The sequence below is a fragment of the Carassius gibelio genome, chromosome B5 (assembly GCF_023724105.1).
Source record: "Carassius gibelio isolate Cgi1373 ecotype wild population from Czech Republic chromosome B5, carGib1.2-hapl.c, whole genome shotgun sequence".
In the NCBI taxonomy this organism is placed as follows: domain Eukaryota; kingdom Metazoa; phylum Chordata; class Actinopteri; order Cypriniformes; family Cyprinidae; genus Carassius; species Carassius gibelio.
This window is the reverse complement of record NC_068400.1, coordinates 3,555,387-3,570,163: the sequence shown is the minus strand read 5'-3', so window position 1 is coordinate 3,570,163 and position 14,777 is coordinate 3,555,387. Positions and strand designations below refer to the sequence as shown.

The 14,777-nt window shown below is 36.1% G+C and overlaps 1 protein-coding gene across 1 annotated transcript; it reads left to right on the top strand.

The window, feature by feature from the left end:
* The first annotated feature begins 4,363 nt into the window (after positions 1 to 4,363).
* LOC127958159 (zinc finger CCHC domain-containing protein 8) lies at positions 4,364 to 10,232 on the top strand. Its single transcript, XM_052556958.1, has 14 exons — positions 4,364 to 4,601; positions 4,957 to 4,997; positions 5,090 to 5,164; positions 5,294 to 5,399; positions 5,507 to 5,584; positions 5,670 to 5,773; positions 5,899 to 5,964; positions 6,167 to 6,227; positions 6,352 to 6,479; positions 7,018 to 7,154; positions 7,399 to 7,508; positions 8,178 to 8,264; positions 8,361 to 8,469; positions 9,005 to 10,232. The coding sequence occupies exons 1-14, from the start codon at positions 4,419 to 4,421 to the stop codon at positions 9,856 to 9,858; spliced, it is 2,139 nt and encodes a 712-aa protein (XP_052412918.1). The 5' UTR covers positions 4,364 to 4,418; the 3' UTR covers positions 9,859 to 10,232.
* Positions 10,233 to 14,777: the final 4,545 nt, after the last annotated feature.

Here is a 14,777-nt window from a genome sequence, read left to right as displayed (position 1 = left end):
AGTAGTCCGAGTGGCAGTAAAGGAAGCATTCAACGTGGCGGCCACGCCAAGTAATGACGTCACGACGCCCAAGCCCTATTGGATGTAGATGTGTTCCTGTACTCTTTTCAAATGTCAGCATAACTTTGTGTCCATTTTGTTCTCTTATTATTTCTTGGTTTTCTTTTGTCTTTGTTTTATCCTGCATTGATTCTATCATATCTTCGCTATCCTCATGATCCTTAGATTTCTTACGTTTAGCATTCTTTTTTTTATTACTTTTCCCCGAATATATCTCCGTAAATCCTTCCCTGTCCTCCACTATCGATTCCTCAGAATCTTCCTCCATGACTGCACAACAGCAACACCAGCCTCTCCTTTTCACCACTTGTATTATTTCTCTTCAAGAAAAATCTTCAAAACCACAAGCGAACCTCGCAGCACCGATCTGTTCCTAGCTCTTACTACCGCATTCTCTGCTTCTTCTTCTTCTTGGCGTTTAATGGCAGATTGCATACAACTTTTATGTGCATTACTGCCACCTACTGATCAAGACCATAATCTTCACTAAATTCTATTATAATCCAGTGTCCTTTAAATAATTTGAGATGATAGTTTCCTCCTGTCTATTTCTACTTGTTACTCTGTGCTTACCATTAAAAAGTATTTGAATGCTATAAAACGATCTACCTGTTCTTTCTTCCCAATATTTCTGCCATCTATTCTTCACATGTTGCTTGATTAAACACTTTATTTCACTCTTACCATAGTTTATCTGCATACATATGTCTACTTTCTTTGTTACTTCCTTTGTATATTAGTCTGCCAACTCATTTCCTTTTACTCCCACATGCGCTGGTACCCAACAGAAAGCTACATTAATTCCCATCATCTGGATACTATATATTGTTTGAAGAATCGCAATCATTATATCTGCTCTGCTCTCTGAATGACATGTTTTAATTGTTATTAAAGATGAACTTAAATCAGAACATATGAGTGTCCGCATTGGCTTATTTTCCTCCACCCATTGCAATGCCAGTAAAATTGCAATCATTTCACCAGTGTGCACTGACAAATTATCTGTGATTCTTTTACTGACTTTGTCATTAAATTCTGGTATACTGATATTGATGCATCAGAAAATATATGATCATAACCATAATCATTTTCATGAATGTATTTGTGTTATCTGAACATTTGATTTTAACTTATCCTTATTTTCCTCACTTAACAATGTCATATCCATCGTAGGTTGAGATATTAACCACAGAGGGATTGTTGACCATAGTCTCGCATAGCCAGACCTTCAGACTAACAGCTGAAGGTCTGGAATCTATGGCAGCTTTCATTGGCCAACGTTTCGGGGTGTGGAAATGTCGCCACAATAACAGACCATTGTGTAAAACACTCAGATGTATTTGAAAGATTCTATCCCGCAAACTTTAAATATTTCAGATACTTTTAAATATCCAGAATTTAGTTGATCCTGATAAGCGCTCGTTGTCGAAGATGTAAACTCAAGTACTTTCTTCTTTAGTGAGGTGGTTTGGCAAAACAACATTTTTGTGTGACAGTTGTCCAGAAGACAATCATTGACACCCTTAACAAGGAGGGAAAGCCACAAACATTCATTGCCAAAGAAGCTGGCTGTTCAAAGAGTGCCGTATCCAAGCATGTTAACAGAAAGCTGAGTGGAAGGAAAAAGTGTGGAAGAAAAGGATGCACAACCAACCGAGAGAACCGCAGCCTTATGAGGACTGTCAAGCAAAATCGATTCAAGAATCTAGTGAACTTCACAAGGAATGGATTGAGGCTGGGGTCAAGGCATCAGGAGCCACCACACACAGACGAACAAGGAATTTGGTTACAGTTGTCGTATTCCTCTTGTTAAGCCACTCTTAAGGGTTAAGGAGAAGAAGAGTTGGACTGTTGCCCAGTGGTCCAAAGTCCTCTTTTCAGATGAGAGCAAGTTTTGTATTTAATTTGGAAACAAAGGTCCTAGAGTCTGGAAAACCAAGTTGCTTGAAGTCCAGTGTTAAGTTTCCAAAGTCTGTGATGATTTGGGGTGCAATGTCATCTGCTGGTGTTGGTCTATTGTGTTTTTTGAAAACCAAAGTCACTGCACACGTTTAGAAATAAATTTTGGAGAGCTTGATGCTTCCTTCTGCTGACCAGCTTTAAGAAGATGCTGATTTCATTTTCCAGCAGGATTTGGCACCTTCCCACGCAATTTTAGACACCACCTTATTTTCTTCTGCTCTCTTAAGTTTTGCTAAATAACAACAGAATTCTCTTAAATATTTATTAATTTCAAACTTTAACAGCTCCCACTGACTATATGAATCTAACACTAAATTACTAGTCCAGTACTGTTCAATCAATAAAGTAATATTCTTCTTAACATCTTCAAAAAGGAGAAGACAATTGTGACAGAGCCATAAGCGTAACCAATGCAGTCTTGAGCTGGAAAGATAATTTAATAGTTAATCTCACAAAGAGTCTTCTGTTTTTTCGAGTCGTTCATTAATCACGTGACAGACCCATAAGCTTGGACCTATGCAGTCTTAGTTGGAAAGACTTTATTACCTTTGTTACAACATTCACCATCATGACAGAAATTCACACATTTATAAACTGTAAGAACTAAAAAGCTACAATTTGAGACCAGAAACGCAGTAACTGTTAGAGTAAACAATAATTATAATGATGATGATGATGATGATGACTATATGCACCCATTTGTATATATTTGGCTGTAGAGGTCACATCACTTTATACAGTCTATTTTTTATTTTTTATTAAACAATACAAACATTAAGGCATTACACTTGTCATAAAGACAAAAAATATATAAAACAATATACACACAGATCTGTTGCCAGGGTATCTCCTTTTATACAGTCTATGGTCAAAAGCTTATGGGCTGTCACGTGATGAAGGAACGACTCAAACCTGATGACTCGATAGATTAACTAATCAATTTTCTTTCTAGCTCAGACTGCATAGGTTAAAGCTTATGGGGCTGTCACGTGATGAAAGAATGTTAGGGAAGTAACATGTAACATATTAAGTATTTGTTGATAGAAATGAACTAAATGACTCGAAAAAAGATTTGTTCATTTTGCTGAACAAGACTCAAAGGTGTGTGTATATATATATATATATATATATATATGTGTGTGTGTGTGTGTGTGTGTGTGTGTGTATGTATATAATTAAATCCTGTTTACAAGCTGAGTTTCTTTCAGAAATGACATGACAGCCTTGATTATATATTGTGAGCCAGGCGGACTCAATAATTGTTTTTAGCTCAATCAAGTCAAGGCAATTTCAACTTGTTCGTGGAATGAAATGTCATGCATCTCAGGACCACGGTGCTACATAAATACAGACATACAACAATTAAGTAAAATAGTATAAACCTATACAAAACCAACATACTTTCAAATTTTGAGTATAAATATACTATATATAAATGTTTGTCTATACTTAAACTAAAAAAAAACTAACTATACAAATGCTTCACATAATACTGTACATGTGCAAAAAGAAACATCGTAAGTCAAGCAGCTCGCTGGGGAACAGTGCAAGATGATGCATGAGCATGTAAACATACACATACATTATTATGTACTCACAGCAGTGTGTGTGAAAAGTGTTAACGTGTGTTAATACAGGTGGTTTGTACAGGCCCACTCACCTGTGTTTAGCACACTTCGAATTGCACAAAAATAAGAGTTTCAGATAGTTTTTCTGTGATGTGGTAACCACATTATTCTATTATTTGATGCTCTTTGTAGTTCTCTCCTTTTTTCAATATATTTCCTACATATCAAGAGTACATGATTTCCACTTTATGTATACATAATCCTGTCTGGTGTTTTCCTGTTACTATTTAACCTTGTGAGCCCTGTTCTCAGCCTTGTTAAAATGGTTTCCTACTGTCACCTCAGATTACTGCACTTTTTAACAATCACTTCTTTCTGACTGCTATATTAACGTATTCCTTTTTTCTCGATCCCATATATCCTGCTACATTTTATTAATATTATCTTTAATGATAACTTTAATTTCCGATTTACTAGGTGGTATTTTTATATCTATATTTTCTGTCTAAACGGTTCGTTTTGATGATTTATCCACTTTTTAATTTCCCTTAGTACCCACATGCGCTGAATATATATTTTTTAGAGTTAGTCTAAAAATTACTCGATTTATTGCATCTAAAAGACCTTGCCCACATAAAGATTTCCCACTCTGGATACTTATCAAAGATGACATGTTCTGTACATCTTATGTAGCGTTTGTTAGCATGTTTAAATATGTATTACTTCCTGTCTGTGGTCTCCTAGCCAATCAACAGCCCTGCGTCAGCGCGTTGTAAGATTTGCCCTTTGAACTGTAGTACGCGACGCGCATTGTGGTAATCATCAAACATGGCTGCGGTGGAGTTTGGAGATAGCGAATTATTTGATCAGTTCGAAGAGAACGCGCCAGAGCGCGATCGTATGATAGAAGAAGTTGTTGATGAAGAGAGTGAGGGTTCAGATCGACTGCGGGAGCTTCGGCAGACATTAGAAGTGTGCGAAGACACAATAGAGCGTTTGAACGCAGAGAATATCCTTATAGCATATCATCCAATGAACTCATCCAATTGTGCTATTTTTGAATGTTTTTAAAGAATACTGAAACTACAGTCTTACACATTCTGTAAGTGACAGGCATCAGGAAAAAGACTGAATGTGTAGTATTTAGAAAGCTGTCGCTGAGAGGATTAATTAAGTTCTAGTGTAATTCGTTTCTAATGTCCTTAATTATAATGATATTCATATAAACAGCAAAAACTGACTGATTATATGGTTGCCAATATATTTTATCCCTATTGATTGACTACAATTTGATTTTATTCATTGATTGTTGTCTGTCGCTGTCTTTATACTGAGTCAAAATATGTACCTTAATGATGATCCACATGAGGAACTGAAGAGAAAGTTAAACATATTAAGTCGTCCTACGTGAGTAAAGAATGAACTTATTTCAGAATACAGTTAAACTTGGCATTCATTTAGAGTCGTTTATTAATCGATTATGCTAATTTTTATTCTAGCGGTATGAAAATTGAAGATTCCAAAATCGATGGGCCCCTATGTCAAATTAACTATGGAAACAACATCATTTCCAAGTAGGTGTTTTGTGCATCACCCTTAATTTTAATGTTTCATGCTATCAGTTTTTCCAGAACAGCGGTTTTATTGAGAGATGCACTTGTGTGTGTGTGTGTGTGTGTGTGTGTGTGTGTGTGTGTGTTTAGGCAGTGTCGGAAAGAAATGGAGGACTTCATCTACAGTCTTGTACAGAAGAGACTACAAGAGTGTAAAAATGCTCCAGAAGGCTCTGCTCTCCATGTAAAGCCACATGTATGTCTTTAATGCCACTGGACATTTTGTACAATAGTCTTCACTTATAATCAAAATTGCTGTTTATTTTTTGTTTGTTTGTTTTTTTTTTGTTTTTTTTTTTGCAGCATTCAAGTTTCGTTATGGAGGAAAGCTACAAAGTGAAGACTTCCAGTGACTTCAAGCATATTAAAAATGCTTTCAGTGTAAGTTCTACATAGCTCACATTATTCATATTCGGTGGCTAATTAACCACAAATAAAACAAGTGTTTCTTGTTTTTGGATCTTAGATGATAGGAAGTGTTTTATACTTCACCAACTTCTGTGTTGATAAACTTGGCCAACCGCTGCTGAATGAAAACCCCCAGCTGACTGATGGATGGGAAGTTCCCAAGTATCCTAAACATTTAAGGAAGCTGTGCACTTACACTTGCTGTGATCTTATTAATTTAAACCGTGCTTTTAGTCTATTTGAATCATGTCTTTATACATCACTGCTCCTGAATCATTTTTGCAAAGATACCAGCAGATCTTTGGCCAAATCATTGCCCTTGAGGGCCAAGAAGTGCAGATAAAGGAGAAAAGGTATGACAAGATTTTACAATAGTATAATTTGGATATTGATATGTATGTTATTATAAGACTCATGTCTTTACAAGACTTGCTTTTACAGTCAGTAGTGCTATTTTTATAACTGCATTGCTTTTAAAGATTGATTAATTCCTGTTTGGTATTTCATTTGCTTTTCTGCTTGAGGAAGTGAAATCATCTTGTGTTGTCCTTACAGACCGAGACCATGCTGTTTTAACTGCTGTTCTGAGGACCATCAACTGCGAGACTGTCCAGAGGTGTTTCTCTTTGCGTATAGACAAAGTTTCTGTTACTATTAGATTAATAGTTATAATTACATTATTATGTTTTGAAGATCATTTAAGAATGCAAGTATAAATCAAACTTTGTTCACACTTTAAGCCCAAAGATATGACTCGTATCAATGAAAAGAGGAAAGAGTTTTCACAGAACAGCAATCAGAGCAACCAGCGCTACCATGCAGAAGAGGTCGACGAGCGATTTGCAAAGTACAAGCCAGGAATATTGAGGTCAGCCATTTTATTAAGTGTCATTGTGCGAAAAAGACAAAAATGTCAGTCCAAACCTGTAAAGGTCACAGTATGTCCTTAACAAACGAATAGGTGTAACTTCTGCAGCTTTGCATTTATTGCATTCAATGGTTGGTTCATCCAAAAATGAAAATTATGTCATCATTTACTCCAAAATCATTTAATTCCAAACTCAGTCTCTGTTTTCATCTTCAAAACACAAATTAAGGTAATTTTAATGATATCCCACATCATGTTTTGTCTTGCCAACTTTACCAGGCTAGCTTTAACTGAATCATTAAAATATTTTATACCACCCTATGGTGTGTGCATTTAAAAACTAAAATGACTAAAATGTAAACATTTAAAATTTAAAAATTTAAAATTTAAATTTTGTGTGATGTAATTTAAGCTTAAAATAATTGCATTTTGTCTTTCCACACACATTTTCCCTCCAGATATTTTAATATGGAAATTTAAGTGTTGTTTGTCTGAAAATCAAGTCAAATGAAATGTAATTTGTATTGTCTTCGTATAGTCAAGAGCTCCTTGATGCGCTTGGGATTAATACAAAGACCCTTCCTCCATTCATCTATCGCATGAGGGAGCTCGGCTACCCACCTGGTTGGTTGAAAGAGGCAGAAATGGAAAATTCAGGCCTGATGCTCTATGATGGTAAGGTTGAGTTTTATATTTTATTATGGCCAGTCATCAGTCAGGTTAAAGCCCTTAATTATAATAGTGAAAATGTAGGAAAATTATTACTAAGAAAATTTTCTTACATAAGGGGTTTGTTGTAGATGGCCAAATGTTCTATCATAAGGACCTGATCATTACCTGTCATGTGCATAATTAATGAAGGATAGTTTGTTTTAAATAGAGCTAAACTGCCATTGACTCTCTTAATTTTCTTCACAAGGATCAAATGATGAAGATGAAAACAACCACAGCCAAAAGGTATCTTACGATGTCTCAAAGCTGGTTGACTTTCCTGGCTTCAATGTGTCTGCAGCCCCCAATGTGAGAGATGTAAGTGTACATACACATTTATTGGACACAAAACAATGCATGGATTAAGTGAGCACTGCTGCATTGAGGAGGAATATAATGGAAAGAATTTGATGTTTAAAGTTTGGTTTTATTTGTAATGTTCACATTTGTTACTGTAATAATTTCAGTTTTTGAGGTCAAAGTCTTCAGCTTTATTTGAAATGAATGTTTTAACTGCATTGATGGTTTAACCACTGGGTTGATGTTAAGAAACAAAGACAGAGTTACATAATAATAATCATCCATTAGTAATGAATGATGTAGACTGTAAAGAATTCATAAAGAAGATCCCCTGCAATAATGATTCTTCCAAACACACAAAGTGTGGTACCGCAATACAACTTGGTATGGTGATGCTTCAGCAAAATTTGAACAAAACAAAGATATCAACACAGTCCTACCACTGACATATTCCTCAGGAAATTTATAATAGTTAATTTACAGTCTGACCATCTACAAAATCAGGTTTGTATGGTTATATATTATTCACCTGCATGTTTATGTGAGTATGCCTGCAATTAAAGATGATCTTATACATGATTAATACATACTGATGTAAATCTTTATTTCCCACTATCTAGGTTTCTGTTTTATTTAAATTAAATGTATTTAGATCTAATGTGTGTTTTTTTTGGGGGGTGGGGGCAGGATTACCGGTCTTTCGGTTCTATTCCAATGCAGCCTCAGCATTGGAAGCAAAATTTTGCTGCTTTTTTAAGCAGTAACTTTCCAACGGTAAAAACATCTCTTAAAAACGTATTTCTAATTTATTACCTTTATCCTTATTTCCCAAATTATTTATGACCTTGTGCAACGATATGTGCTCCTCAGAGCTCCGGCTGCAGTAAGAGGCGTCACGAGTCTGAATCCACACCCCAGAAGACAAAGAAACGGAGATCCAATTCAGAAAACCAGGAATCAGATATGGAGATAGAATCAGGTACACAACTTAAACGTTACTAGATTCTGTTGGTTTTATGATTGCAGTTTGTTCTAAAATGCATAAACTTACAGCTGACCAACCGTGAAGTGCTCTAATGCTTCACGCAGCTTGTGTTGCCACCCCTTTTATTCTGCTGTAGCTCACTATGTGACTTACAATTTTACAGTTTGTAATGTATTCATATCAGAAGATACTACACCAATACTAGTAATGCTCTGAAATTATTATTTTTTTTTTTGTTGACGATTGTGTTGCCAAATTGATTTTGATTTATTGAATGATAAATATACTACTAATGATGTTTAGTGAAGAAATGTTCACACATCAACTAAAAAAAGCATAGGCTTAAAGATCTTTGTTGATAAAAATTAAGATCTATTAAGAAGACGTCACCATCTGAGATGTTAATAAAATGTTAAAGGATCGTTCAATGATTTTGCCCTCCAAAAAAAATATTTTCATTTACATTTTGTGCATCACTAAAAACAAATTATCATGAAAAAATATGATAAAATTTTTTGTCCTCCTACAGATCATGACACGTCTCAAATAAGATCTGATGGTTTCCAGTTCCACCCACCACTTCCTCCTGGCTGTTCATCCTATGGCATTGCTCCACCTCTGCCACTAGGAACTCCTCCATCCACTCCTCCAATCCCGAAGGGAACTCCACCCCCAACTCCACCTACAAATTATTCTCCGTCCACTCAAGCCAGAGGGTTGACTGAGGGGGAAGAGTCAGAGGATGGGCTGACTCTGGAGGAACTGGAAGAGCAGCAAAGGCTTCTTTGGGAAGCCCTTGAAAAGGCAGATACTGCAACCAACAGTGATTCTGAAGCTGGAGCTTCTGAGACCCCCATCCCAAGTTCCCCTAGTGTCGTCACTTCACTTAAACTTGACTCGGAGGAAGATGGAGAAAAGATGGAGAACTTGAGTCTTGCCTATGAAATCAAAAGTACACCAACATCACCTGTTGAACCAGTAACGAATGCATCTGAGGATGAGAGGATAGATGAGACAGCCAGTGATGGACAGGAAAACCCTTCAATTAATGAAAACGTGATCAATTTGCAAGCAGAGTTGGGTGACATTATTGTTCTGGATGAAGTTTATGAGGAAAACGCAAATCATGATGCAACAAATGGAACTTCAGACACTCCTCAGATAAGCACACCGGAGTCAAATGCGCAAGTTGCCGACGACATGGAGGAACCTGTGGTAAATAAAGTAACTTTTGTTCCACATCGTAGCAGATTTGCTGCAGGAATAATTCCTTTTGAGGACACACCTGAGTTTACAGAGGTTGCTGAAGCAACAGGGGTTTATCTGAAGATTCGAGATTTACTGAAAGGCTCCCCAAGAAATCAGGCGAAGAACAAGAAATAATCAAAGTCGTCTGTTTTATACTGCCCACCTGTGGACTTAATTTTTTTTTTCTCTCTTAACACACAGTCCTTTTGTATGTAGTTTTACTTTGGTGCTTTGGATCTTTTTACTGCTATTGTGTGATTTTTTAAAAAAAAATAATAATAATTACATTTGGTTTGTACCTGAATATTAACTGACTGGGTACTTGTTCTGTGTGTAGATGGGTTTTTGTTTTTGTTCTTGTTCCATTTTCTGTAATTACAAATGTTACTCCTACATCTCATGCCATGCTGATCTGTATGCCTGCCATAGCTCATCTGTGTAATTTATTCTGAATATCTTTCAGCATAAATTTCTTAAAAATTCTTACTGAATTAAAAGTTTTAACTTGACCTTGGTAGTAAAATTAAATCCCTGCTCTTAACATATTTTTTCACAGTTCTATTATTAATGCATTTCTTTGCTGCTTATGCTCTACAAATTCTACCTCATTTTTATTTATTTTTGTCTTTTTTTTAATAAGTTTGTTGCCAACAGCGTATTACTTTATTTTACCTGTTGCAAATGTTGTGTTATAGCCAGGAATGTCCCATATTTAGACATTCCGGGCTATTTTAGACCACTTAATTTTTTTACTTTAAAACAAATTAAAAGGCATGTTTACAATAGTACATTTAAAGTGAAAAATATTTGAATTGATATTCTTTGCTTTTTAAAATATCAGTTGTTAATATGTTAATATTTAGTTTATTTTATTCATTTCTTTTTTGCAGGATGGGTGAAGGGGTAATTGGTTTTTCAATTATTGTCAACATGGATACTTTTGACTTGTAAAATGTGTGCATACCATATATCAGCAGGGGGAAAATAGCTTGAAATATTTTAGAGATCTTTGAAAATAATTAACTAAACACTAGTCTCAACCTCAAATGGCACACATAGTCCACTCAATGGGTCTCATTCATGAAGCATTCGTAAATATACGAGTGATTTGCGCGTAAAGAGAACTTCCCGAAAACTCTTCTCCTGATTCACAAAAACTTCGTAAACGTCAGATGTGATAGTGAAATGTGTGTGTGTATTAATGAATTCCAATCAGTCGTAAATGGGACGCGCGTGCACGCTCACTATCAATTACCATAAATCCCTCCTATTAAATCCGACTGACAACTATATAAGTTCATCATATTATGACACCAAACGAAGGATTTCAACATGTCTTCTCAAAAGCTACTGAAAAACAAACATTTCTCAGCTGCAGAAATTGAAGTTTTATTATCAGAAGTTCATTCAAAACGCCATTTAATTTTCAAGCGTACATATTGGCGTATCAGGTCCTAAAAAAGCAAGTTTGGCAGCATATTACAGATCCTATTACTGGCTCTCATAATAAAAGTTAAAAGAAAAACCGTATGTAATTAATATATATAATATTTTTTTTCAAAATGCTGTGTAAATATGTACCCGATTAAGGTGAATTAAAATGCAGCCGTATTAATGAGCAAAACGTTCAGACGTTAAACGCACTATTTACGCGTGGCTGGGAGCAGGTGTAGATTTCTTTCGTAACTAACATTTGGAAAATACGAACGTTTTAATGAATCCGAAAATTTACGCCAAAACCACTTTACACGCGATTTACACAAAAATTCGTTCTGCTCGTGTTTAATGAATGAGACCCAGTGATTGTATATTGCACATTCCATAAAAACTGGCAGTCATTTTTGATCTAGTAAGCTGTGATCTGATTAGCCAGTTTCATACAACTTCAGAGTATTTTTTAAACAAAATCAGGCACTCTAAAACCTAAGGAAATAAAATCAGGCACTCTAAAACCTAAGGAAACAAAATCAGGCACTCTAAAACCTAAGAAAAAAAAAATTAAGAATCAGTATAACTGGGGTAAGTTCAGCCCTGACAAAACGTTGCAAAACATTTTTTAAACGGAAAGGGTGGTCCATTAAACACCCTGTTCTGATGATGCAAGAGTTGCAACTATGGCAGCTGAGAAGGCCATTCTTGAAATCAGTATAAATACGTGTTTAATAGGCTTCAGCAAAATACACTCTATGTTACAGTCACTGACCATGCATTATTGAATAAAAGAGAACATCCCAATCGAGTGAAGGGATTTGTGGAATCTGTGGTTCCTAATTATTGTGATCCAACATTTGCCTTGCATTTCAGAATAAAAAGACAAAAATGTCAGGATAATCCACTTCTTACCTCCGAGACTGTTATGATCTTATGACCTTATTCTTTTTATTGTGAGTATTAGGCTTATTATTTTTGCTGATCACTGTTGTTGTGCTATGATATTGTAATATTTACCATTAAATAATCGGAGAAGTATTGAAAAGTTTATGAAAGTGTCACTCCACAATATAATAGCAAAATATATAAATATGTATAGTATTTGTTACGTTAATCTGTGTCTAGCAGACCTTCCCAAAGAAAGGATATGGACCAGGAGACATTACAATTACTAATATTAAGACAGACTTAAAGTAGTTACAGATCTATAGTCTATAGATCTATAAGCTCTTATTATTTCAGTTATTTTGCCTTTAATGTAAATAAATTTGTTCTAGGCAGACATCCTCCAGCTTGGCTCATTGCCGCAAAGGCATTACCACTAAGCAGGGGCTGCAGGGCCTTAATGCTGACTTTCCAGCTGGCACATGAATGACCTTCAATACTGAAATATAGTTGAAATAATGACGATTATTGTTTTAACATTGAAACAATACTGAAAAAAATGTTTAATGCTAAAGTTGAAAAAGGTTAAGGGGTCATATGTTGTGATTTAAAATTTTCCTTTCTCTTTGGATTGTTACAAGCTCTTGCAAAAAGAAGATCTGTAAAGTTGCAAAGACTAATGTTGCAAATCCAAAGAGATATTCTTAATAAGATATTCTTGGGGCAGCGTCTGTTGTTTAAAAAATGTGCTATATAAATAAAGTTGCTTGCTTGCTAAAAGTTAAGAGTCAACCACTCCTACCTAAAACGACTCATTCTAACACGCCCCCACATGTCTACGTCCCAATGTGGGAAGATTTGTTAAACACCGCCCAAATGTTCGCGCAAAGAAAGATGACATAACTTTTATTCTCACTGTTGCCGCTGCCGCCATGTTGTGGAGACACTGTGTGTTTCGTTGTGAAACAAAACTACTTTGTTTGGTCTTCCAAAATAGGACACAACTAGAAATCAGTGTCTAAGTTGTATTTGCAAAACCATTCCAGAACAGTTCAACCCAAATATTCAGATGTATGCAGCACATTTTATGGAGGATGAGGACTGTTTCTTGAACCAGTAGCCTACAATGCTTCTGTGCACAAAGGCTGTTTCTATAGACGAGTTTCCTGAGTGAAATAGGCGGGCCGCTAATATCCTTTCACTCTGCCAACGACTTCCGGTTGTGTCTGCCAAGAACTTCCGGTTAGCGAGTTAGCATCTTTTACTGTCTTTTCGGGACATACCCATGCCTTGGCTTCAGGACAACCATGGAGTCGCCATGGCCCGAAATCAAGACTAGAGGGGCTTATGGAGCGCACCTGTAAATCTCCTAGGTCGCTGTGATTTTGCCAAGTAATACATGGTCCTGGAACAACATATTTTGATCATCCTGGGTCAACATTATTGTCCAAAAATATAGACTTAACCCAATCCCTAGCCCTAAACCTAACCCAAACATAATTTATTCTTAAAATCAGTGGGAAATGATAGCTGGTTAACAATGGTGTAGAAGCACCTAACCCTGATTTTAAGCCTAAAACAGATACTTCATGAAAAGTTATATCTCAATTCTGATTGGTTGATTCGAATGTTGTTCCAGGATCAACAAAGATGTTGATCCAGGAACATGTTGTACTTGGTGAAATCATGCTCACCAAGTCTCCTACTTGCTTAACCGATGCTCACCATTAGCAGAGTCGATTTCAATGACAGAGAACGTAAGTCAGCAGCTGAAGCGGTTCAAAGGGCGGCTCTTTGAGGCCCCTAAGAACCATGGATAGGTCCCATGTGAGGATCGTGAAGGGTCAAGGAGGGTTGTTTCCTACTTACAGACTGCCCGTACATAGTCACCTTTATTTAAATAGAGCTTTAAACAAAACAGATTGTGTCAAAGCAACTGAACAACATTAATTAGGAAAACAGTGTGTCAATAATGCAAAATGACAGTTAAAGGCAGTTCATTATTGTATTCTGTGATGTCATCATGCAGCTCAATTCAGTTTAAATAGTATCTATTTAGATTCAAGATGAATGGCGTGCTCAATCCCTTTTAAATTTGATTTGGGTGCCCTTCGGTCCAAGGTAGAACATCTTAAGAGGCAGTGTAGAGAAAAAGAAATCTCTGATAGCCGAGGCACTCCATAATTAAAATGTCTTTATTGCAAAAAATGACATGTCCTAAATGGACAACTTTAAAATGCCCACGCGTAGCGGCATGTGGCCTTCTTCATGAAGAATCCAGCAGTTCAATTCCAGGCTGCAGCAAAGTCAGATTGTGCAGAAGAATCGTTTCATATAGATTTTAAAATATTGCTTATGACTTATAAAGCACTGAATGGTTTAGCACCTCAGTATTTGAATGAGCTCCTTTTACATTATAATCCTCTACGTCCGCTACGTTCTCAAAATTCAGGCAATTTGATAATACCTATTATATCAAAATCAACTGCGGGCGGCAGATCCTTTTCCTATTTGGCACCTAAGCTCTGGAATAACCTACCTAACATTGTTCAGGAGGCAGACACACTCTTGCAGTTTAAATCTAGATTAAAGACCCATCTCTTTAACCTGGCTTACACATAACATACTAATATGCTTTTAATATCCAAATCCGTTAAATGCTGCATTAATTAGGTAAACCGGAACCGGGAACACTTCCAATACCACCCAATGTACTTGCTACATCATTAGAAGAATGG

Coding starts and splice junctions, on each gene's coding strand:
- LOC127958159 (XM_052556958.1), top strand. CDS start 4,419: ATGGCTGCGGTGGAGTTTGGAGATAGCGAATTATTTGATCAGTTCGAA. Junction 4,602..4,956: donor AGCGTTTGAACGCAGAGAAT/ATCCTTATAGCA, acceptor GATGATCCACAT/GAGGAACTGAAGAGAAAGTT. Junction 7,509..8,177: donor CAGCCCCCAATGTGAGAGAT/GTAAGTGTACAT, acceptor GGGTGGGGGCAG/GATTACCGGTCTTTCGGTTC.